The sequence below is a fragment of the Astatotilapia calliptera genome, chromosome 7 (genome assembly GCF_964374335.1).
Source record: "Astatotilapia calliptera chromosome 7, fAstCal68.1, whole genome shotgun sequence".
NCBI lineage: Eukaryota > Metazoa > Chordata > Actinopteri > Cichliformes > Cichlidae > Astatotilapia > Astatotilapia calliptera.
This window is the reverse complement of record NC_137428.1, coordinates 47,646,234-47,668,793: the sequence shown is the minus strand read 5'-3', so window position 1 is coordinate 47,668,793 and position 22,560 is coordinate 47,646,234. Positions and strand designations below refer to the sequence as shown.

The 22,560-nt window shown below is 38.9% G+C and overlaps 1 protein-coding gene across 8 annotated transcripts in view; it reads left to right on the top strand.

Moving 5' to 3' along the window:
• Positions 1 to 15,123: 15,123 nt before the first annotated feature.
• Positions 15,124 to 22,560, top strand: part of LOC113026380 (pleckstrin homology domain-containing family A member 7-like) — a 150,312-nt gene continuing 142,875 nt past the window's right edge. For all 8 annotated transcript variants that reach the window (XM_026175117.2, XM_026175109.2, XM_080303767.1 and 5 more), the window contains exons 1-3: positions 15,124 to 15,299; positions 15,430 to 15,506; positions 15,665 to 15,722. In XM_026175117.2, the coding sequence (XP_026030902.2) occupies positions 15,217 to 15,299; positions 15,430 to 15,506; positions 15,665 to 15,722 (218 nt within the window). In that variant the 5' untranslated portion in view covers positions 15,124 to 15,216. The remainder of the gene's footprint in view (positions 15,300 to 15,429; positions 15,507 to 15,664; positions 15,723 to 22,560) is intronic.

Sequence of the window (22,560 nt, the reverse complement as noted above, 5' to 3'; positions counted from 1 at the left end):
GACTTTTTGACTCAGCTGTGCTGCCTTAAGATTCCTACATTTGAGCCCTGGATCTGACACACAAACACACATGCAGATGTAAAAGGAAGCTACAAGCCAATATTTTCATGTAAATTAACTTATTTGTTTGTAGAATTTATATGACAATTTTTACACATTTTTGCATATCCTTTTAAATTCGGACATATGCTACGGGGAAAATGGATACTAGATCAGCTAAAAAAGACAATTATGATAAGCTTAATATGCTTTCTGCTCTACAGCCAGCTTGAAGATGCCATCTGAACTCCACCAGAGGGAGACAGAGCAACGCTGAAAATGTCCCAGATGGTCCGGTAGGCATCAACAAGTCTTCTGAAGAAACTGACTGGATAATTTCTCATAACTCGAATGGAAATATGAGCAGCATAGTGGAGAGAATTCACACTTATAGTGAAATTGTTTCAGAAATATTGACCTTTTCACTTCAGGCAGATTTCTTTCTAAGGAGAAAACCTTTTTTGTCTTTTTTGACAGAGAAAGACAAATTTATAGGTTTTGACCACATTTAACAGCCTCAGTGAAGGGAACACATTTCATGAGTCATCGGGTGATGATCATGATTTGCAGAAAGGTTAAAAAAAAACAAAACAAAAAAGTTAACTATGACTTATATAACACAGACAGCAAAGAAAGCACAATTAACTGTGATGATTGTATGACTTTTTTCATTAAACTGACTGTAAACTTTGCATTTACATGTTTTCACTAATACTGCCAGAACATCCACATTTTCAGCAGCTGAACGCTGGAAAGACTGAAATTAACAGAACAGTGACTTTACTTTTTTCTGTGTTGTTGGAGTCTAAAAGTGAAGCTCCAAATTTGGTTTTCCAGGTGATGTTTTTAACATTTAGGAAGTCCACACAGGATGGGTGAGGCTCTGCCAGGCCTGCGGGCTGTTCCACAAGTTACAAACCCTCGTATGGAGCAGAGCCATGCATTATTCAGCCCACATTTACATAAGACACAATAGTGAGAACGGTGCCAAAAAAAGTGTATGGCTGAACTGTGTGTTTGTGTGTGTTTATCTGGCGTATCAAGAGTGCTTCTGAACATTCCCGTGAATCTCTTTGCCACCTGAGGTTTTTGCTGTTCTGCCAACAATTGTTGACGCAATCTAGACGAGGGCACAGACCCCAAGGCTCATCCTCGAATCCATGAAAGCTTTGGTTACCCATTACAAGAAGAGAGAGCAAAGAAGGGAGCGGGCAGATAAAGGCTGATAGTTTCTGTGCACATTTATCTTTCTGTCTGAAAGCTCTGTTTACTGAGGACTTAAAGCCAAACCAGGTTCTCTGGCATTTTTGAAAAAACACAGGTTAGAGTGGCCATGACTTACTTCAGAATTCCTTCACGGTGACAAATGATGTAATATGATGCTCAAACAATCACAAAGTAATACTGTTATGTTCCTGTGATGGCATGCCTTTGTGTTGAGTCAGAAAGAAATCAGATAAGCGCTCAAGTGTTGATATTAGCGTTGCTATTTTGAACACATTAACTGAGTTTAGCAGTTTCACCAGAGTGAATGAGCAAGTTGAAGATTTAAAACAAAACTACAAAATAGTCCCAGAAGCACCAGAATAAGTGTCAGAGAAAGCTGGACAGGAAACAGATTCTCCACAAAACAATGCTCACTGTGAGACAAGGTGATCACTGGGCAAGCTATCTTTCAGGAGGGCCCTAGCAGCTTCAATATACCCTAAATATGTTTCCTCCTCCAGTCAAGGGTACTTTGCATCTGTTGTTACAACAATTTGAACTCTTGCGCTACCTTCAGGCAATTAGATACGGATAATTTTTAACCTCCATGGTGGAGGTTATGTTTTTCTGTTAGCATTTGCTGGCGTGCCTTCTGTCATTGCGTCTGTAAACACAACAGCACAAAAGGTTTTGAATGAATTTTGGTCCAACTTTGCAGGGGTTCAGAATGGGGTCATGTTAACAATCCATTCAAATTTGCCTCAGATCCACCAAGGTCTTCGAGGTCAACTTAATGATTTAGTAGTTGAAAATGAACAAAAAGCCTTAAAACTGAGCTGAGAAACTAGTATTCTTACAATTGTTAACATATAGAAAGTATCACATAAAGATTTAAAATATCATGTCACATTTGACTTCTGACCTCAGGTCAATAGATAAGTCAAAGTGATAATAATGCTATATAGAGCTATTCAAAACTATGTTTCTTACTGCCATTGTTTGTATTGACTGCATATAGAGAATTACATACAGGTGTTCTAAATATCATTTTATTATGACTTTGTTATGTTCATTACAGTAAGAATGGTTAAAACTGTTTAAATACATTCAAACAGTTACAATACAAATATTTAAATACATGTACAATGTTCCTGACTATTTTTTATTTTGGAAAACATAAACCTTTGATCAAAAACGTTTTCCACTTAGCTTTCATGTAAACTTTGTTAAGGTTCACAATTGAGGAGGGAGAGTACAAACCACCCATGGTCCAGAAGCTCTTGGTCAAACAATGATTTTAATGACTACACACGTGTGGGAAGACAACTCTGTACGCCGACAGCAATTGATCTTCGACTTAATCAAAGCATAAACAGATATTTTATAGCATCAGGGTTTGATTTACTGACGCCCCTTCATGCGTCACAGATACATTTTATACATAGATCAGATCAACACCACAATGACTTTTAACCCAGAAGATCATCTTCTATTTTCATGGCTGGTACTTTCCGTTCTTGTCTTAAAGTGAATTGTTCCTCTTTCACCGAGACATGACTAATCTCTCCTCTAAATAAATCTAACTCATGTGTGTGTGTGTGTTGACCTCACATGCTCTTTCTCAATTCACCTGTTGCACTTCTGACCTTTCACCAGACCAGAGGCTCACTGAGACTATATGTATGTCTTCTACTAAATAAATGTTTTAACCAAGAACCTCTACTTAAAAGCTTAATATAAAATGATCTGATATATAAGTGTTTTGTAAGCATGTACTGCAATTCCTTCTATGGCTCCAAGTCACTTGCACAATAGATTGTCCGGACATCGCGCCGAACAAAGCTTCCAACCCCCAATTAATTGACCGAGCTCCAACTCTTTAATAAGCACAGATATGCATTGTGTATAAAATAGTCATAACTGCACCTGAAATACAAGGTCAACATAATAACTGTATGCATAACATCTTAAGGCCTTCTTAAAGCTATCTGTTACATTGTTAAAGCCTCGTCTTAGCCTGCTGCTCAAAATAACTTCCTGCTTCTGCAAACTCTCCAAGCCTGTTTCCTGTCCTGTTACTTTTAGCCTTTCTGAAAGACACACACTGTTCAACCCCTGAATGCAATATCCATGCTGCAGATTATATTTATTATTTAACAATAGCAGTAAAATAATTTCCCTGCTCCACAACTTTTAAACAAAGTTTACCAAACAGTGAAATGAATGCTACACGTGTGTTATGTCCACATAAATCCACATGAAAAATAATTATAGTCTAAATTATGTCAGGTATATAAAAATGGGTTTCAACAGGGAAAACAACAACTGCTTGCACTTTTTTTTACTGCACTAACATTTCTTAAATTATTTTTAAAAAGCTCAAAGAAAACAAAATGAATACAGAGAAAACACTGTGATATTTCCTTAAAGGTAAGTGAGCTGCCATGTCGGAGGTTTGTGCTCTCGGAGTGCTTCTTGATCATTTGTTATTCTAACTTTCCAAATGATCAAGAAGACATTCTTGACCCTCAAAAAATGTCCTGTTTTCCCCAAAAAATCTTGGGTTAAACTTAAAGTGACGACTCAGACCTCACAGATGAAACCTGAAATAAAGCCTCAAATACCAAAAGGTACAAAACTGTCAAATTCAATTAATTTTTGCATCTGTTTGGTTGTTCTTTCAACCTGGAGACTGGATCTGTTATTATTTATTTTGCATTATTAAAAGCACTGAAGTTGACATTAAACTAAGGCTTTTCAGGCAATTACCAAGATACATTCTTCTGAGGAAACAGCTACACTTCTACACTGAAAAATCATTTACTGGCCTCAGTGAATTGCAACTACTCATGTTTAGATTTCTGTTGTTCAGCCTTGTGATAAAAACAGCCAGCAGCCGTCTGTAGGTGGCACAGCTGTCAAAATCCTGCAGCTGTTGCCTTCCTTACCTGCAGATGGCACACATCAAGAGTCTTACATCTCTAATGTAAAACTGCTGCTGCAGTTTCTCTTCTGGATTGGAACAGCGAGTCCTTCATTGAAAGTCAGCAGAGTGGCGTTTACTTAGTGTGGTTCTTTGTTGTGTGTGTTTCGCTACTTTCACATCGATCTGTTTCTTGAGGCAGGTTTTATTGCTTGAGAATTTTGAAAACTATTCTTTACCCCACTGGCCTGCTATTTTCAGAGACAACTTTTTGATATGACAGATGCATCAAGAAAATAATTTCTAAAAAAGAGACTGTTTCTTTAAGTGAGGTGGATGATTTTAGAGGTTCAAAAATTAAATATGAGTCATTTTATTCAAGCATACTTCCCATTTAAAATCTCCACAGATGGTCACTCATTTCAGTCTTTGAATTTCATGTGTATAAAAATATACTTTTCTATGTGAGGTATCGTCACAATTGTCAAAATTTGGTCCACAACCGTTCCGCTTCTTTGACACACATCTGCATTTTTGTTGCCTCGCTGGCAGCTCTGTGTACACACAGATCCACAGTGTTCCCATCCTGCATCCAGATCCGGGTGTCTTGTTTCTCTGTGTTTGCTTTCTTTGTTTTCTCTTGTGTCTTTCAGTGCTTCACACACTACTGGCGATAATGGATGTCCTGGTGACTGCTGTTTTTGTGCAGTATAAATAAAAGAAGGGGAGCAACAGGCACAGGCTGATAAACACCTCAGCTGGCTGCTGTCTGCTTTGTAAAAAAAAACCCAAAAAAACAACAACCCCACACTATTCTCTAGTCAAACTGCATAAGATGAGACCACTTTTTTCACATAGTAGATATTTTCCTCCAGATGATAGCATAGAGTTTGAATGGGCCAAAAACCAGTAGGAATTAAACTGCATTCTCTAGAATGCGTTGGAGTGGAGAAGCAACAAATTACAGTGAGTGAACACAAGATGACAAGGACAAGCACAGTAAAATAAAAATGTCAGCACGATGACAAAATGCTGCAATAAAATGCATGAAAGAAAAGTCAAAATAATTGAGTCTCCCTAATCCAGGAAATGGAGTCATCAGGGAAGTGAGTGTGGCAGTCGGTGAGCAGATGTATCTTTTTATGTGTGTGTCACTGTGTATTAGACATTGCATGCACTCATGTTAAAGAAGGATGCAGGAAGAGAAAGAAAGAGGAGGATTATGCAGGATCCAGGGCCTCCTTCTAGGTGGTTTATCAGTAAGGATATACACAGATTCAACAGCAGTGTGCAAAATCATTGTACCGTGTAATCTGCATATTGACAGATGTTAAGCTGCAGTAATACACATTTTATATTTATAACTGAAAAACAAAATATTTCAAAGACCCAACAAAGAACTGGCATCTGATTCTATTTAGTGATGACAGTTAAGCACTGACTGGGTTTCCATGAAAAACATTGCACTGGGATAATTATGTTGCTTTGTGTCTGCAATATGTGTAAAACAGAGTAATCACTTACTAACAGGTTCAGCAACAACTGTCAAGTGATGATAGGCGACTGTTGTTTTTGCAGCTCGATGTACTACGCCACCCAAGAGGGAAAAAAAAGTTCATTATAACAACAACAGTTGCCTCAAGGCGCTTTATATTGTTAGGTAAAGATGCTACAATAATAAAGAACCCCCCCCCCAGCAAGCACTTGGTGACAGTGGGAAGGAAAAACTCCCTTTTAACACAAACAAACATCCAGCACAACAAGGCTTAAGGACGGGTCATCCATCTGTCATGACTGGTTGGGGGCCGGTACCATGTTGCTGCAGTCATGCTAAATGGAGTTACCATGCTTATCATGCTTGTTTGATTGCATGTAAGTAGCTTTGCATGATTGAAAAATTCAAAACGAATGATTATTTATATGCTTCTGTGTGCTCACCCAGAAACTCCACCCATGTGTACAATGAAGAATATCCACTCTTAATGACATCATAAGACCTTAAGGAGAGAAAAAACTGTATGAAACCAGGGTTTAGGGCATTTTGAGTACATATTCGAGTACATATGCAGACCTCAAAAGCCATTTAAGGTCTACTTTTAAGCGTTTTGGGGCCATGTATATTGCTTCTAATGCATTTTTGTAAATTCAATCATTCATTTTAATAAGTGAAAGCTGACAGCTAGTAACACACAAACATTATTCGTATATTTTTTTAAAAAGAAAGCCTTAAAGACAAAAAACTCTCAAATATTGAATTTTAGTGGGGCTGTGCCTTTTTTTAATGTTCTGGTATGCAAATCTGCAGTATGTGTATACTGTAAGTTCAGGGTTAGGTGGGCCAGCACCTCAACACATACATATAGTGCTGCAGAGCTGTTAGCGTCAATTTCCTGACGTGTGAGCCTGTGATATCATGACTTGGCTGGAAAAGTCTCTCATTGTTTTTTTCATATGCGAGCACTTTATCTTTCCACACAAATACACTCCAAATGGTAGAAAAATCCCCTGGGATTTCAGTGGCCGAGGCTGTGCGTGCCGACCTCTACCTGCCCTTCAGCTCACTCTGCCTTGTCAGGAGTTTCTGTTGTTGATTTGGCGGTGCCTCCACAAAGCAAGTGCTGGCAACTGAAACCAGACAGGGGAGAGGATACCAAACACATGTACTCGAAAATCCCCAGATGTGAAAAATGTGCAAAATTAAACCAGCAGATTATTTGGCCATGCTTCCCTGCTGGAAACAAGTGTTGAAATTGGAAAATTGTTATAACTCGACAACAAAATCAAAATCAAAATGGAGTTTAACATGCTCTAGTGTTTGGAAATCAATGGAAAACATTTGTGTTTTTAGAATAGGCTCCAGGGAGTGGTAAATGAAGACCACTGTGACAATTATCAACAAAGGCTTTGTGTTCTTCACACTGCATTGTACCCTTTAGGAAATGACTGTTTTTGGTGAGAAGATTTCTCCTGACTGTGAACTTAACAACAGCTCACACGGAACGCTTTGTTTTGTTTTCTCCCAAATGTGGACTTCAAAATAACAGGTCTTCATGGAAAGTGTGTCAGAATGTTGTCATAAGCATGCCATCACATGTCTCATGGATGTGGAGTCACTTCGGAAAATGAAATTCCAGTGAGCTCAGAGTTCCTGATGAGTGACTCAGAACAACAGCGTCTGACAGCTGATGGAGGCTCGTATTTATCTTAATGAGCCACCGAGGAAAACCAACGATAACATGTTTGCTGCAAGTAAACATTACAGTCTCAAACTACAAGTCTAGACAGTCATCTTATTATGGGTGTAAGTGTATGAAACATATTTTGAATCTTTATATAGTACTTTCTCTATGTACAGTACACACCACACTTGAAAGAATCATAGTTTGTAAGTTATTCTAAATTTTATTTGCCAATTTTCAACCAATAAATCATTAAGTTAACCTTGAAATGCTCAGTGGATATAAGGCAAATTTACAAAAATTTAACATGACCCCACTCTACACCCCTACAAAGTTTGTTTAGAATCAATGTAAAACCTTTTCAAGCTTACAGACAGAAAGAGAAGAGAAGATAATAATAAATAAAAACTAAACCCATTTTGGGGGAGTTTAATTGGACATTTCTTTGGTAAATGGATGGTTCTTGGCAGCATTTTATACTTTATACAAGCGCTTTATACAGCATGTCTCATTCACTCTTTCATACAAGCTCTTGTTTTCTCTCTTCCCCCCCCTGGGAAAAAAAAATCTAACATCTATCATGCAGGTGGCACAGTGATTAGTACTGTCACCTTGAAGAAAGAAGGTTCCAAGTTTGAATCCACTGGTTATTTTTGCGTGGAGTTTGTACTCCGATTATTCGGGCTTTCTCCTGCAGTCCATAGACATACATGTTAGGTTAACGGGTGTTTTGAAGTTGGTGGTAGGTGTGAATGTGAGCATAAATGATTGCGTAGGTCTCAGTGTTAGACTGGCAACCTTTACAGGATGTACTCTCTTGCCCTCTGAGAGCTGGAATAGAATGCAGCAACCCTGTGACCCCTGAACTGGAAGAAAAATGGATGGATGTATCTATCATGTTGTGTGTTCAGTCATTACATAGCTTCCCACTTACATTGTCAACTTCACATGCAAAAAAATTAAAGACATCTATTTTTAAGAAACTATTTTCTAAATTGTAGAACAATAACAAAGCACTAAAAACAATGAAACTGTATGGTAAGCTCAAAGAAACGTAAGCAAAGTTAAATATGTAAATGTAAATATAATAAGTCCCCCTCCCATGTTTCATGATAATACTAAACTTTATTTTTAAACCAAAATTACACCGGCGTTTCACCTTATGAAACTAATTTGCAAAAATAGCAGCATTAAGGCTTAACTACAATGAAACAGCCCTACTTAAAGACCCTGTAAAAAAGAAGTGGGCAACAAGTGTCTGACTTGGCTGGGAATCAAGCTGTGTGCAGCATTTATAAAATCAAATCAGACCTTTCCTAGTTAAATCACCTAAGTGGCAAATATTCAAAAGAGCCCACAATCAGCACATTTTTCATGCCCTCTGCCCATTACCTTCAGAAACAGCACTGGCAGAGCACCATTCTTGCTTTGCTGTTTTTTCACTGTGGGAACCCGCTAGTGTGGTGCCTTTAAGTACTGGCTAAAATTTTGTAATCATGAAAACACTAGTAACACTGGTAACGGGTAACAGAAATGACCACAAATCTCTTCACCTTAATGACTTCTTGGGGTTTGTTGTATCGTAATAGCGTTCACTGAGGTCAGTGTACCAACTGAAAACAATAGTTACATGAAGAAATTCTGTGGAATTCTGTGTTTACATTATATCCTAATTCTATGTGCTTTGTCAATATTCCTCCTACACGTACACTAGCAGAGTGTCAGGAGAAATCTGGGTTTCTGTATCGTCATAGAACCACCAAACCCATCATAGCTGGCCTCATATTTTTAAGGTTTGGGTGCAAACAGGAATACAGCAGTAAATCAGAATGAGATTGATTTGATTTCCAGTATCACCTTAATCATTCTCTCGCCTATTAAAAGCATTTCTGTGTGCATACAGAGATTAAGGACAGTAATGAAGTATTTGTACTTCGTTACTTCCCACCTCTGCCTAGTGGTGGCTCAGGTTCACAGTATCAGTTTCTCAATGGCAAGATCTCCACTCAGTTAAAAAAAACAACCCAAAACATCTGCACACTAGGGATGTTCCTGGTAATTAATTTCTTAGTCGACTAAACAAGGGGGGGAAAAGAAGACTAACCAGCTAGTCTAAAACTAAGAAACACTCAAATATTAAGTTAAATTTGATAATCGTTTAATGAAAAATGTCAAAAACTGATAAGAAAATAGTTTCAAACCATTTATGACATTCTTCAATAATGAATCATGCCACTTGACTGCAGCACCTTGCATTGTGTATTGTCAAGGTTACACGTCCAGACAGTGTAGAAGAAAAACACTTAAACTGAAGTTACATATGACACGAAAACATGTAACTATAACAGATGTTCACGTATTACTAAAACACGATTAATACGTTAACATCTGGAAAACAAATAAATTGCGACCCTAAGCTGTGGCGTGAATGACAACGGAACAATATTGGCTTTCGGTGAAGTAAGAAGCAACAACTTTTAGTCCATTATTCGCAGCATTCAATCGTTTGCCAGAGAAGCATTCTGAAACATTCGGATCCTTTTCAAAGTCACTGTATCCAGACTCCAGCATGTCTCAGAGAGAAGATCCAAAAAGACAAGCTTACCTCAGCTCTCTTCCCTGGGGTGAACAAGTAACGCTTGGAAGAAATGCAGAATGAAAATCTCATGAACAGAGAGAAGATTATGTTCCTCATGGAAGAAAATGAGAGAAAGAGCGCTGAATTAAAAAAAACTGTCCGACCAACTTCAAGAAAAGGAAGGTATTATTGGCGAGAAACAATGAGATCTCCAAGACATAGACAAAAAGCTCCAGGAGCTCCAAGGAAAGCTTGATGAAGAAATCCTCCAAGAGAAGAAACAACAGAACATAAAACAGAGAGAGATGCAGTGTGAACTCCAAAACATGGAGAGAAAATACAGTGGGGTGCAGGTAAGCCTTGATAAAACCCTGCACAAAAATCAAGAGTTGCTTCAAGAGAAAACGCAACATGATATAAAACAGAAAGAAATGGACCGCAAGCTTGAAGACACGGAAGAGAAATACTCTAAATAACGCTTGATGAAACAAAATAAAGAGTTTCTTCAAGATAAAGAGCAATAGAATATAACACAGAAAGAAGAAAAACTTCCTCTTCTCCAGGACTTTGAGAGGAAAAATAAAAAAAATACAAGAATTTTATAATAACATGAAGTACAAAGCAACTGAACTGGAAGAAGAAAAGGACAAACTGGAAAAACAATGCTCAGAGATGCAGAGTAAGATCATTGAAATGCTGAGAAAAAACAGACAACTTGAGGAACTTTCTAACAACTTGAAGTCCCAAAACACTGAAATACAGGCTCAAAAGCAACAAGAAGAAAAATCGCATGAAAACCTGCAGTGTATGTTTCAAGAAATCCAAAGAAGTCAGCAGTTAGAAGAAATGCACAACAGAGAAATACAGAAATGCACAAGGCAAAGCTAATACAAGAGGCAACATCTAAAGAACTAAAAGAAAAGCTTGATGAAAAAGAAGCAAAATTGCAGAAGTGGAGAAAAGATGCAAGAAACTTGACACACAAAATGCAGAAACAATCGATGAGTTGAAAACCCTCATCCTAGAGAAAAAAAGTGCCGGATCAGTGCCTGAAAAAGAAGCAAAAACGCTTCCTCTTTTTCCAGAGGAGGGAGACTGCTGCTCCTCACCTGATATAGCCTCCTTTTTCTCCACCTCTGTTCCATCTTAATTTTCACCCCTTCTCCCCCCCCCCTTGCTTCCCTCTTTCCCTTTTTCTCCTAAAACCTCTCCCCTCACCTTTTCATCCTTTTTCTTTTTCACCCTCACCCTCATGTTTCTCCCTGTTGAAAGGCAGTTTTTCCTCCCCACTGTCGCCTAGTGCTTTTTCCTCTTCTATCTTTCCTTTACTCTCTTCTTCACAAGCCCACCCCCATCCCCCCTCCATTTTCTCTGCCATCTCCCTACCACAGGGTAGGGGGATGGGGCGGACAATAAACACAATTGGCTACATTTTACTTGTGTCTGTGGAAGAGGATTAGGGCCACTGGAAAAAAAAAAGTGGGCACGTCTTTTTTTTTTCTTCTTTTCTTGAATTCTGAGAAAAAAGTCAGAATTCTGACTTTTTCATCAAAATTTTTTTTTTTCAGAATTCTGAGATTAAAGTCAGAATTCGGGGTGCGACCGTGGCTCAGGAGTTTGGGAAGCGTATCTGTAACCGGAAGGTTGCCGGTTCGATCCCTGGGCTCTCTGTCCTGGTCGTTGTGTCCTTGGGCAAGACACTTTACCCTACCGCCTACTGGTGTTGGCCAGAGGGGCCGATGGCGCGATATGGCAGCCTCGCTTCTGTCAGTCTGCCCCAGGGCAGCTGTGGCTACAACCGTAGCTTGCCTCCACCAGTGTGTGAATGCGCGAATGAATGAATAGTGGCATTGTAAAGCGCTTTGGGTGCCTTGAAAAGCGCTATATAAATCCAATCCATTATTATTAATTCTGACTTTTTTCTCAGAATTCTGAAAAAAAAAGAAATTTTGATGAAAAAGTCAGAATTGCATAGGCATGCTGGGTGGTAGGTGGAGAGCGGTTGATCTGATATCCTCGTGTTGGTGTTGTTCCCAGATCATCATACTAAATGTTGTTCCAGGATCAACATTGCAAGTGACCAATCAGAATGTTGTGACGTCAAACTTTTGCGACTTCGGGAAAAACCGGCGTAAAACAAAAAACTGTACTAAAGCTGCGTGAAACCGCCTCTGTCCGCCGATCAACGGACCCTGACCCTAACCCTAACCGTAACCCTTTAATAAACAGTAAGCAGAATTGATATCGTCCTTGCAACATTGGAATTTCATAAATGCACGAATGGCTTGGCGCGCAAAAGAATAACGTCACAACAATGTGATTGGTCACTTGCAATGTTGAACCTGGAACAACATTTTCATGATGGTCTGGGAACAACACCAACACGAGGATATCAGATCATCCGGTGGAGAGCAGACCCAAAATGCAGGAACCCTCAGACAAAAGTAAACTCAAAGTGCAGCTTTATTAGGTAGAAACAGCAAGGCTAACAAAAACATTAGCTGAGCACACAACATGGAGGAGTACGGCAATGACATGATGAAGACAACAGGGAAACTGAGGACTTTAATGCACACATGAGGTAATTAGGAAGATGCAACACGGCTGGGCAAAACAAGACACAGGTGAACTAAGTCAGACAAAGCTGAACATAACACAAGCAGGACAAGAGACTATCAAAATAAAACAGGAAACTACCACTGAGAGTGCGACATACAGACATAACAAACACAAAGGGAGACAATAAACAGAGACATGACTGGGGAAACAGACAAAGAATACAAAGAAAACAAACACTCAAAACCACTATGAGAAAACTAGAAGACTTCAAACATATTGTGCTCATATTGTGTTGGGCTAGCTATATGCTGAAGTACTGCTACCACGACCTGCAGTCGTTCCGATGTTGTGCATAATAAATAAATAAATAAAAACACCGGCCCACTTTAACCCCTGACTATTCCACACCATTTTGGCTCTTTTATCTATTTTTATGTGACATTCCCTGGTGACTAATAGGTGAACAGGACTTCCTTTCCTGTGTTGCTGTTCAGACTCAGATCAGTTTGATGTTTAATGGCCTGCATTGACGAAATAATAACTTCCCTCAAATGACTTAAAGCAAAAGTAATGTTAAGGTTCAAAGATTGAGGAAGGAGAGTACAAACAACCAGGTCCAGAAGATCTTGGTCAAACAATTGATTTTAATGATTACACGCGTGGGAAGATCACCACAGACAGCAATTGATCTTCGACTTAATCAAAGCATACACAGATTTTTATAGCATCAGGGTTTGAATTAATGACGCCCCTTCATACGTCACAGACAGAATATATACATACGTCAAATCAAAACCACAATGACTTTTAACACGGTTTAAAAGAACGTTGTCTTCTATCTCGTCTGGAACACGAGCCCCACATCCTGCCAGACACTGTTCCTCTTTCCAGAGACAAACATGACCAACTTCTCACCTATAAATGAGTCTAACTAATGTATGTGTGTGTGTATGTGTTGACCTTACATGCTCTCTCATCTCACCCGTTGCACTTCTGACCTTTTACCAGACCAGAGGCTCATCCTTATGTGTAATAACCTAACTGAAACTATATGTACTATGTTGAATAAATGTTTTAATCAAGAACCTCTACTAAAAGCTTAATAAAAGAATATAAAAGTATAACAGACAATTTGAATAACCTAGTAATTCAAATAGCCTCGTCTAGCCTGCTCCTCAGAATAACTTAGACTCTGCTTTCACTTCTGCAAACTCTCTGCAACTTCCCGTCAACTCCTGCAACTTAGTCTTTCTGAAAGACACACACTGTTTAAACCTCTGAATGCAATATCAATGCTGCAGATTATATTATTAATGCAATGGTAATGATGATGATTATTTAACAATAGCAGTAAAATTATTTCCCTGCTCCACAGTAACAAGTCCATTTTCAAAATGTAAGGAGTAAAAGTACACAGTTGTCTCAAGTACTACTGAAGTAAAGTACAGAGACCTGAACATTCTACTTAAAGCACAGCACTTGAATATATGGCTGTAGAAGGGCAACAAATCAGGCTTTTTTTCTTTATAAATGTTTCCTGTGGAAAATGTATATTTTATACAGATTTATGGGACCATTTAGTAAAAGACACAAAGATGTCATTGCAAAGATGACTGATGGTTTCTGACTGGACTAGAACTGGTGAAACTGTGAAAATAATAATCGCTTAAAAGTCACAATTTTGAGCTCAGGCTGATTGCTTCTCATACAAGCTTGCAGCACATAAACAGAGCCACAGCCAGGACTATAGACATTAAGTCCAGATTGCTTTGGCAGAGTCTCAACACTCAAAGAAATGGACAAGAATAAACTGGAAAATTCCTTTCACTGTAATGCTTTTTTTTTTTTCAATTAAATTTAGCCTAAAATCTGTTTAAACACTGGGTGATATGTTTTGTGACTGTAAATCTAAATGTGTGTCTATGTGAATACACAGACTGAAGTTAACAGGTTTAGAGGTAATGTTTGAGCCTCTGGTCATAATAAATGAAAGGAATAAGCTATCAAATGACAGTTCAGGGTTCAAAGCTTTTCTATCTCTGAATTAATTGGAGCTATGAGTGTAAAAGGAGGCAAGACGGACTGCTGAGTCTGGAAAGCAAGCAAAGATATGATTAAGCTTTGAGCTGCCATTTAAATTTAAATTTGTATAATAGGGAATAAAGTAATTGGTTAGAAAGTAACAACCATGAGATAAGAGATAACGAGAAATAACTTGTGTCAGCATAATGTGAAGGTGAGAAAGATTAACAGGGAGTAAGACTTAAAAAATGTGTTAGAGGAGTCTTTACTGAGGTGACAAAAGAGTACAAGGGCAAATTAGTTATAAGAAAAAAGAAGGCAAGAAGCGAGGCGGGGAAACAGAAAAACAAAAAAACAACAACCCTGCAATCTTCACTATATATACACAAACTCAATACATATACATATAAGCCTGGATGCTATATAATACTTCAGCTTCTGTCCGTTTTATATTCAGTTTTATTGCCTATATTGGTATTGTTCAAAACACCAATGCATAAAAAAAATCGTTAAACCTGCTTTCCAGAAATTTTGGAGTTAATCTTCATCTGTTTAAAGCCCTGTTCTGTAACTGCCTGATCATGTTGATGCTCGGATGTACGGGCTTCCGATGAGTCCCTGAAGGCAGCGCTGGCCCTAGCAGTGATTATTGAGCTCCCGGGAGACTTCATGGAGAGGGAATGAGATGAAATAGGACTTGAAGCCGGATCATGGCGGCGCCTCTCGGGCGGGACACCTTACCTGAACACTGGTCTTACGGTGTCTGCGGGGACGGCAGGGTCTTCTTCATCAAGTGAGTGGGATAACAAACGCTTTATCGCGCCGTCTCTCCCGGTTTAACGGGAGTTGGCGGGGTCTGCCCGGTGTTTTCTTCCCGGCGGTGTAACAGGTGTTTTTCCCTCCTCTCTCTGTCTGTGCTGCAGCGATGAGACACGGACCACTACCTGGCTCCATCCCCGCTCCGGTCAACCTGTAAACTCTGGACACATGATACGCTCAGGTAGCTAGCTAAGCTAGGTCTCCAGGGCAGTTTCACCTGTGCTTATTTCGCATATTTGCTTATTTAACGGTGTTTGTCGCTGCTAACTTCACTATACGGTCCGGGCCCGACAAAGTTTCAAGTGTTACGAACAAGTCTGTTGTCTGGTTTTATTTTAGACCTGCCTTGCGGATGGGAGGAAGGTTTTACGGACGAAGGGGCCAGTTACTTCATAAAGTAAGTTCCTTACAGACATATACTGCTGCAGTCTCCGTTACTGCTACCTGTGCGTTACTTGAAGTTGCCGTGCAGCTTAATATGGCTCCTGGCTCGAACTCCCTGCTACTAGCAGGAATAATGACCGCTGGGACAGTGCGGATTTAAATGGGGTGTGCCTGGGGCTAACCTGCTGAACCTCTAATGACCTCGCTGCTTTCATTTGTGCTGTGCGTGAGAAGCGGCTATCAGGTGTTTGTCATGTTCTCGCGTTCTGCCTTTTGGTACAGACCCACACTCACGTGTGTTTGCGAGCTTTTACGAGAGTTAATTTGTTATACAGTGATAAGAGATGATCTCTGGTTAACTTCCTCATGTCCCAGAAGTAGTTTGAATTTTTTTTTTTGCATATTTTAGCTCCTGGATAACCTACAGAGTTTATTGTGTACTACAGGGCAGCAGATAGTTGTTTAGGCTGATAACCATGTAATAAAGAAATCCTGATGGACATGTGACCTCTTTCAAGATTACCAGTAAGCAGACTTGCAGCTTCTTAATACTAACCCTCTATGATCAGGTTCTACTAACCATTGTATAGAACTGTATGGTTTGGTTGTTGGGCTCACAATATACTATAGATGTGTTATAGAAGGTTTTCCACCATATATCTTTAACTTGAGATTTAAATGTAAAGGCATTTAAAATTGGCAGGTTAATGACTCTGGTAATTAGGTCAGTGTTTAATTGACTTGTTAAAGCTATGGGCCAGTGATGGGCTCTGCCCAAGATAATTACTGTTGTTGTTTGAATGCATTGTTTTGTAAATGCATTCATATCATATTAAAGTTGTATTATAAGTTTAACATAGTCAAATAAAAAGACTCCTACAAACAGCTGTAGGAAAGAAACACAACTCTCATTGCGTACATAACAATTAAACCCTTCTGGCAGACTGACTCTTATGTAACACAAGCTGAAGACACACATGCATACCTACACCCATGACATAATCTGTATTATCAAGAATTTTACAGTGTAAATATTATATTATGGTTTGCAGGTAATCTTAGTAACCTGATTACTGACATTTGATCCTTAATCAGCGGTCTTTTAATAAGCTTTTCCGACCCTACAAATTAATTGTAGGGTCGGAAAAGCTTATTAAAACTCAGATTATGTGAGAGTCAGGCCCCCTGCTGAGACACAGTCTGTAGTCTTCTCTCGGTATCAGCTGTTCACTGCAGTGTGAGGTATGGTTTCTTTTCTTTTTTGGGGGGGGGATAACAGTGCATGGGGTTTTTTGGGCGTCAGTGACGGACTTATAAGATTAGGAGTAATGACAAACCTTTTTGTTTTTGTCTTTAGTGTCTCAGATGGATTATTATATATATATATATATATATATATATATATATATATATATATATATATATTCAAAATTCCCAGGAATACTGATCTACTTGGTTACACTTTTGAGTTTTTGCTGAAACTGCTTGAATGAGATTAAAGTTTATTGTCATATGCTGATAAAATGCACAGTAATACTGAAAGGTGTTTCTAAATTGATAAACACCGTAAATATCAGCATGATCTTAATCAATAAATGTGTGAATTATGGTGGGAGTGTGGATATAAACTCAGTGCATTAGCTGCTAAACATTATTTCTTTACTGTCCTGCGTAATTGTATCCTTATAGAAAAGTGACAGAAATTGACTGCAGTGAAAACAACAATGAAACTGTTTTACAAAACCTCACAAAAGATGCTCACTGGTTTTTTGTTTTGTTTTTTTAGTTGATATCTGATAAGTGAAAAAGATGAATGTCTTGGGGCTGTGTTGTGTTCTGCCTCGTTATCCCTGATGCAGGAGCTTATCTCTGCATCTTCAGTGATGTATGAAATGAAAGCAAAATTCTCACTAGAAAAAAAAATGCTCTTTGACCCTCCTTTGTCCTCTCAGTGAGGTAAAACTTTAAGATGCAGTTATTTGGCGACTTTAAACTTTAAAAAGATCTTTTTATGAAAAAAGAGTCATACAAAGAGTTTGGAAATTCAGACCATATCTTTGTTGTAAAGAGTCCAGATCGGTTGAGCAGAATAGTTTTGTGTGTTTGGCAGTGTAATCCAGCAGACAGAGAAGGAAAAACACTTGTTTAGTGCCTGAACAGAAAAGTTTGGGACTTTGGTGGTATTGACTCGGAATTTCACTCTGGGTTTCATTCAAAACGTGAGACTTCAGATTGCAAATGTGAAGACACGCTGAGACCTACAAGGACTGGACAAATCGTCATGTAAAGGCTTTTTTTTCCTACCAACTTTGAGAGGATTGAAAGTCAGGAGGGAATTCAATAAACAGCTGGAACTAGCTGGAATTTTAGCAGTAGACAGAGTTATTGTATGCACTGAGTTTGAGATTGCGTTATTTGAAGATAGTTAGAGAGGCAAGACAAAGATGGTTTGGACATGTGCAGAGGAGAGAGTGCAAATATTGGATATATGATGTGAAATATGGAGCTGTCATGCAGGAGGAAAAGAGGAAGACCACAGAGAAGATTCATGGATGGAGCAAAGGAGGACATGTAGAGGGTTGGTGCAAAAGCAAAACAATAAAAATGTTTTATTTATCCATCCAGCCATCCCTTTTCCTTCACTTATTCAATTCAGGGTCATGCGGGGTGGGAGCCTATCCCAGCTGCCATAAAGAGAGCAGGGGTAACCCTAAAGAGGTCTCCAGTCTGTTGAATGGCTAACCACCATTTATTACTGATTGTTTATATCTTTGGAAACCTAGTTTAGCATTCATGTTTTTTTCCTCTGTGTAGGTATTTACATAAGCTTCTGTAGGAAGGAAGGTTAACACCTGTTAGAGCGCTCATGGGCCACTCAGTTGTTCAGTAATCAGTGTTTTTAAGGTCCTGAAATGTCCTTAAAACGCCCTCAGGCAGATTTAGTGCTTTACATTTTCTCTGTGCTGAGAGAATTAAGTGGCATTGCAGATAACAGAGAGAAACGATTGGTTATGTTGCACTTTATGGTTTTCTTTGTGTGGAAGCTCTTTTTTTTTTTTCTTTTTTTTTTTTTTGGCTTATGTTTAAATACTGTCTGCTTCATTGCAGATCACTATTTGTGGGGTAATTAAAAATCTTGTAAGCCGTGACCGGGGATATACATTTTGGTTGGGATTGTCTAAAAATAATCCTGAATGGGGATATTGAAAATACATAAAATCTGCAGTTACTGTCTTTTTAAAAATATCTAGTCTAGTGTATGTTTTTTTTTTTAAATAAAACCTTTTATTTTTGCAACACTTTGATTTAGCTTGGCATAGCGCTCAATCTGTGATGTAATTGGCCATCAAGCTGTTGGCAGGCAGTTTCTTTGTTTGAGATGCATATGGCTTCAAAGTATGTGGTGCAACCACCACCACCACCACAGCCTTGATGCTTTGCGTCGTCTTGATTGTGATGCACCCTCGCATTGCGCCACATATTCTTGAGGAGCCATTTCTGTCTCAACAGTTCGTTTCATACTAGACGTCCTTGTAGCAAAGCTCTCTGCGAGCCTGATGAAGATGCCACGTATAACTCACACTTGGGACGTGGGACTCATGTGGTCGCATGCTCTCCTGTGCACATATACATGTTCACACTCGCATCTCTGAACTCTCTGAAATGAATGTGGGGAGTGGCTTCACTGGTCCGTCATCACAAAACAAAACACAAAAAATAGGAGGGTGTCTCTGGGCTTAGTGCGACTGTGCGTTTGTAGAAATGCTAGTTCATTTTTCTGTTGTAGTGGGGATTTGACCTGTTTGATGGTTAAAGAGTGCATGATCTTTAGTGTCATTATACAGAGCACAATGCAATTGGGCTTGGATCAGAGATGATTTAAAAAAAAAAAAAAAAAACAATCCCCAAACTAAACAGCAACCTAAAAGACAAAAATAGACTTAGCCAGTGTAAAGTGTCAAAGCTTGCAATATCTTAAGGAGTACACATCCCTCTGACGTTTGATTCATTCAGACTGATGGCAACCTGTTGGCAGTCTATCTGTATTTATCTATTAAACAGCAATTATTTGCAAACCTTTGACAAGTCGAACTCCAGCTATTTAGTTTCTGGACAGGTTCCAGAACGTTCTCCAGTCCAGCTTGGAATTGGATATAAATATATAAATTGTAGTACATACAGTCCTATGAAAAAGTATTTGTTACATTGTTTCAGTTAAAACAAATTTTCTTTAGATAAAGATAACTCATAAAAATGAAAGAAAATACAATTTTAAACATACCTGGAAAAATATGCAAATACAAATGTGGATTAAAAAAACAACAACCAGATTTTAACTCTTGAAAACAAGAAGCCTCCTGCTTTGCTGAAAACTATGTGAACATGTATCTGTAATGTATTTTTTTAAACTCATTATACCTCGATTGGGATTCAAAGTAGATACGATGCTTTCAGCTCTTTAGGTTAACCGCAGTAGAAATAGTAATTTATAGCATTACATGCACATCATTCTTCAGTGACGCTCAAGCATTCAAGTGAAATAACAATAAGCACATTCCTGAGTCTTTGGGGGGGTCAAGCTTCAGGTATTTCAGGTATTCTTAAGATGATAGAGATACGTCTGGAACAGGAACAAACATTTTAGTTTGTCCTTGTTTTAATTGGCTTATGGCTGATATTTTTTTGAACAGAAAAAAACCCATGGTGAATTAATAACACTCTTGACATCTAATATCCTTTCCACGTCAAAGCCATACTATTTATCTAGAGGCCGAATTTATGTAACAGCCCCCCAGGACTCCATTGTTGGAGCCTCATCTATCTGGAAAAATGCTTTTCATGTTTTTATTACTCGCAAAAAGGACGATGCAGCTCCCTCTGTGTATCTGTGCGGATTTTGTTTGGCCACTCCGTGACACTGCTAACAGCGTGTTTTTTAGAAAAACAGCTCAATTTTATTCCTTTCCCCATTACAGCACCTATTATTGATGTCCTGTTTTAAGGTGGACTGGATGTACCGACCAGTTGATTGTATCACATGTAATCTCAAGTCTGCTTGCAGATTTGTGGAGGTGAGGAAACGGGCAGGGTTTGAACATCTTTTTCCAGCTCTGTTCCTGCATTATTTAGATATTTCTGACAGTTTTAACCAAATGCAGTGCTATGAATTCTCTCTTTGGAGAGACTGCGTGAAAGTGTACTCTGTAACCTCTTATAAACCAGTTCTTTTTCATTCATTGTTGTCTATGTGCATAACCTGTGTCTAGCTTGGTGACTGGAGTCACAGTGTGAGCATAGTCACAGGTGAAAATGTTTAATTTTTTTGTCACAGCGACACAAGAACGTGATTGTCTTCAACATATCTGTGCGGCTCCCAGAACTGTTGATGAGCTCACTGTAGACAACAATCAAGAGCCAGATCGTTTGTCTGCCCCTGGCTGTTTGCTTGGTTACTTCATTTCCGTCTGTCCCCAAACTCGGATACAGTTGTTCTTTGCCTGGACTTGCTTTAATAATCCTCTCTTATACTCTCCCCTGGACAAGGGGGATGTAAGTATGACTTGGGTTTGTTTGACGAGTTCCTCTGCTGCAGACAAGACCCTCTCACGTAACCTCTCTTCAGAAGTTGTCCCGAGGCTGTTTGTTTAAGCATGTTTGAAATAGTTCCCTGGTTGTACCCGTTTTGTGATTTTTTTTTTTTTCGCCCTCGTAGCTATGTGCATGCACACAGACATGATGTCTGATTCTGTCTTCCCCCGAAGGGCCTACCAACAGATTTTCTTCCCCCTTATTCTGCAGCTACACCCAGCAGGGGGCTCCTGGTACAGGGAGGTGGGGAGCATTGCCAGTCTGGCCCAAGAAGGGATAAAATTCTTGCAGGAAAGGCTGCATGACTATAGCTTCACTGGAGGGGATTGAAAGAAGGCAGGGGGCAGTGAGGAAAACTGAAACCAATGCCATACACACACAGTGAAACAAAGAAGTAAGTGAGCAGATCTGAGAGATGTCAGATTCCTGTTGGGTAGATCAGCTAGCCCAGTCCTGCAGGCTTCAGTCTTGTCTTTTGCCATTATCCTGGATATTACTTTATCTGGAAGTAGCTTTTTTCCAACTTGTTAATGTTTTATGTGTTTTTTTTTCTCTATCAAACAAAAATACCAAATGTTTTAGGATTCTTAGATGTAAAGTTTGCAGTCATGGTTTAAAAAAAAAAAGTTTTACCCATCAGTGCTTCATAATAAATCATGTGGTCCTTAGGAGCTCCTTAAATGACTTGAATATAACTTCAGACAGAACAAAACACAACAGGTTTTACCATTTCTTTATTTATCTAGGAAGTACAAAGCTAAAATGCTGAAACAGTATGCGAAGAAACTAAGTATACCCCATGATACCGTAGCTTGTAGACCCATCTTCAGAAGCAATAATTTGAATGATTCTGTATAACTTTTAGTCTCGCACATCATTTTGGAGGAACTGTGGCCCACTCTACAGAGTTGCTTCAGTTCATTCAGGTTTGCAAAATCAGATTCTGGGGTAAATTTTCTTGGAAATCCACCTTGGGAAGACTGGCAGCTGTGTTAAATGTTTCCTTGTTTGTGAATAATCTGACCATAGATTGATATTGTTTGGAAGTGGGCTTATAACACTTCTTACATTGATAGGAACCAACAATTCCTTCTCTAAGATCATTGATTACCTCCTGGATACCTGATTGTTTCCTGATTGCTGCCAACACCTCTGCTTTTATAGGGGTAGGTACACTTTGTCAGTTATCGAGTACATTTGTATTAGCAGCACCTGGCTCCCACTTTCTCTCTTAATTCTCATGGAAGCAGTAAATGTGGACT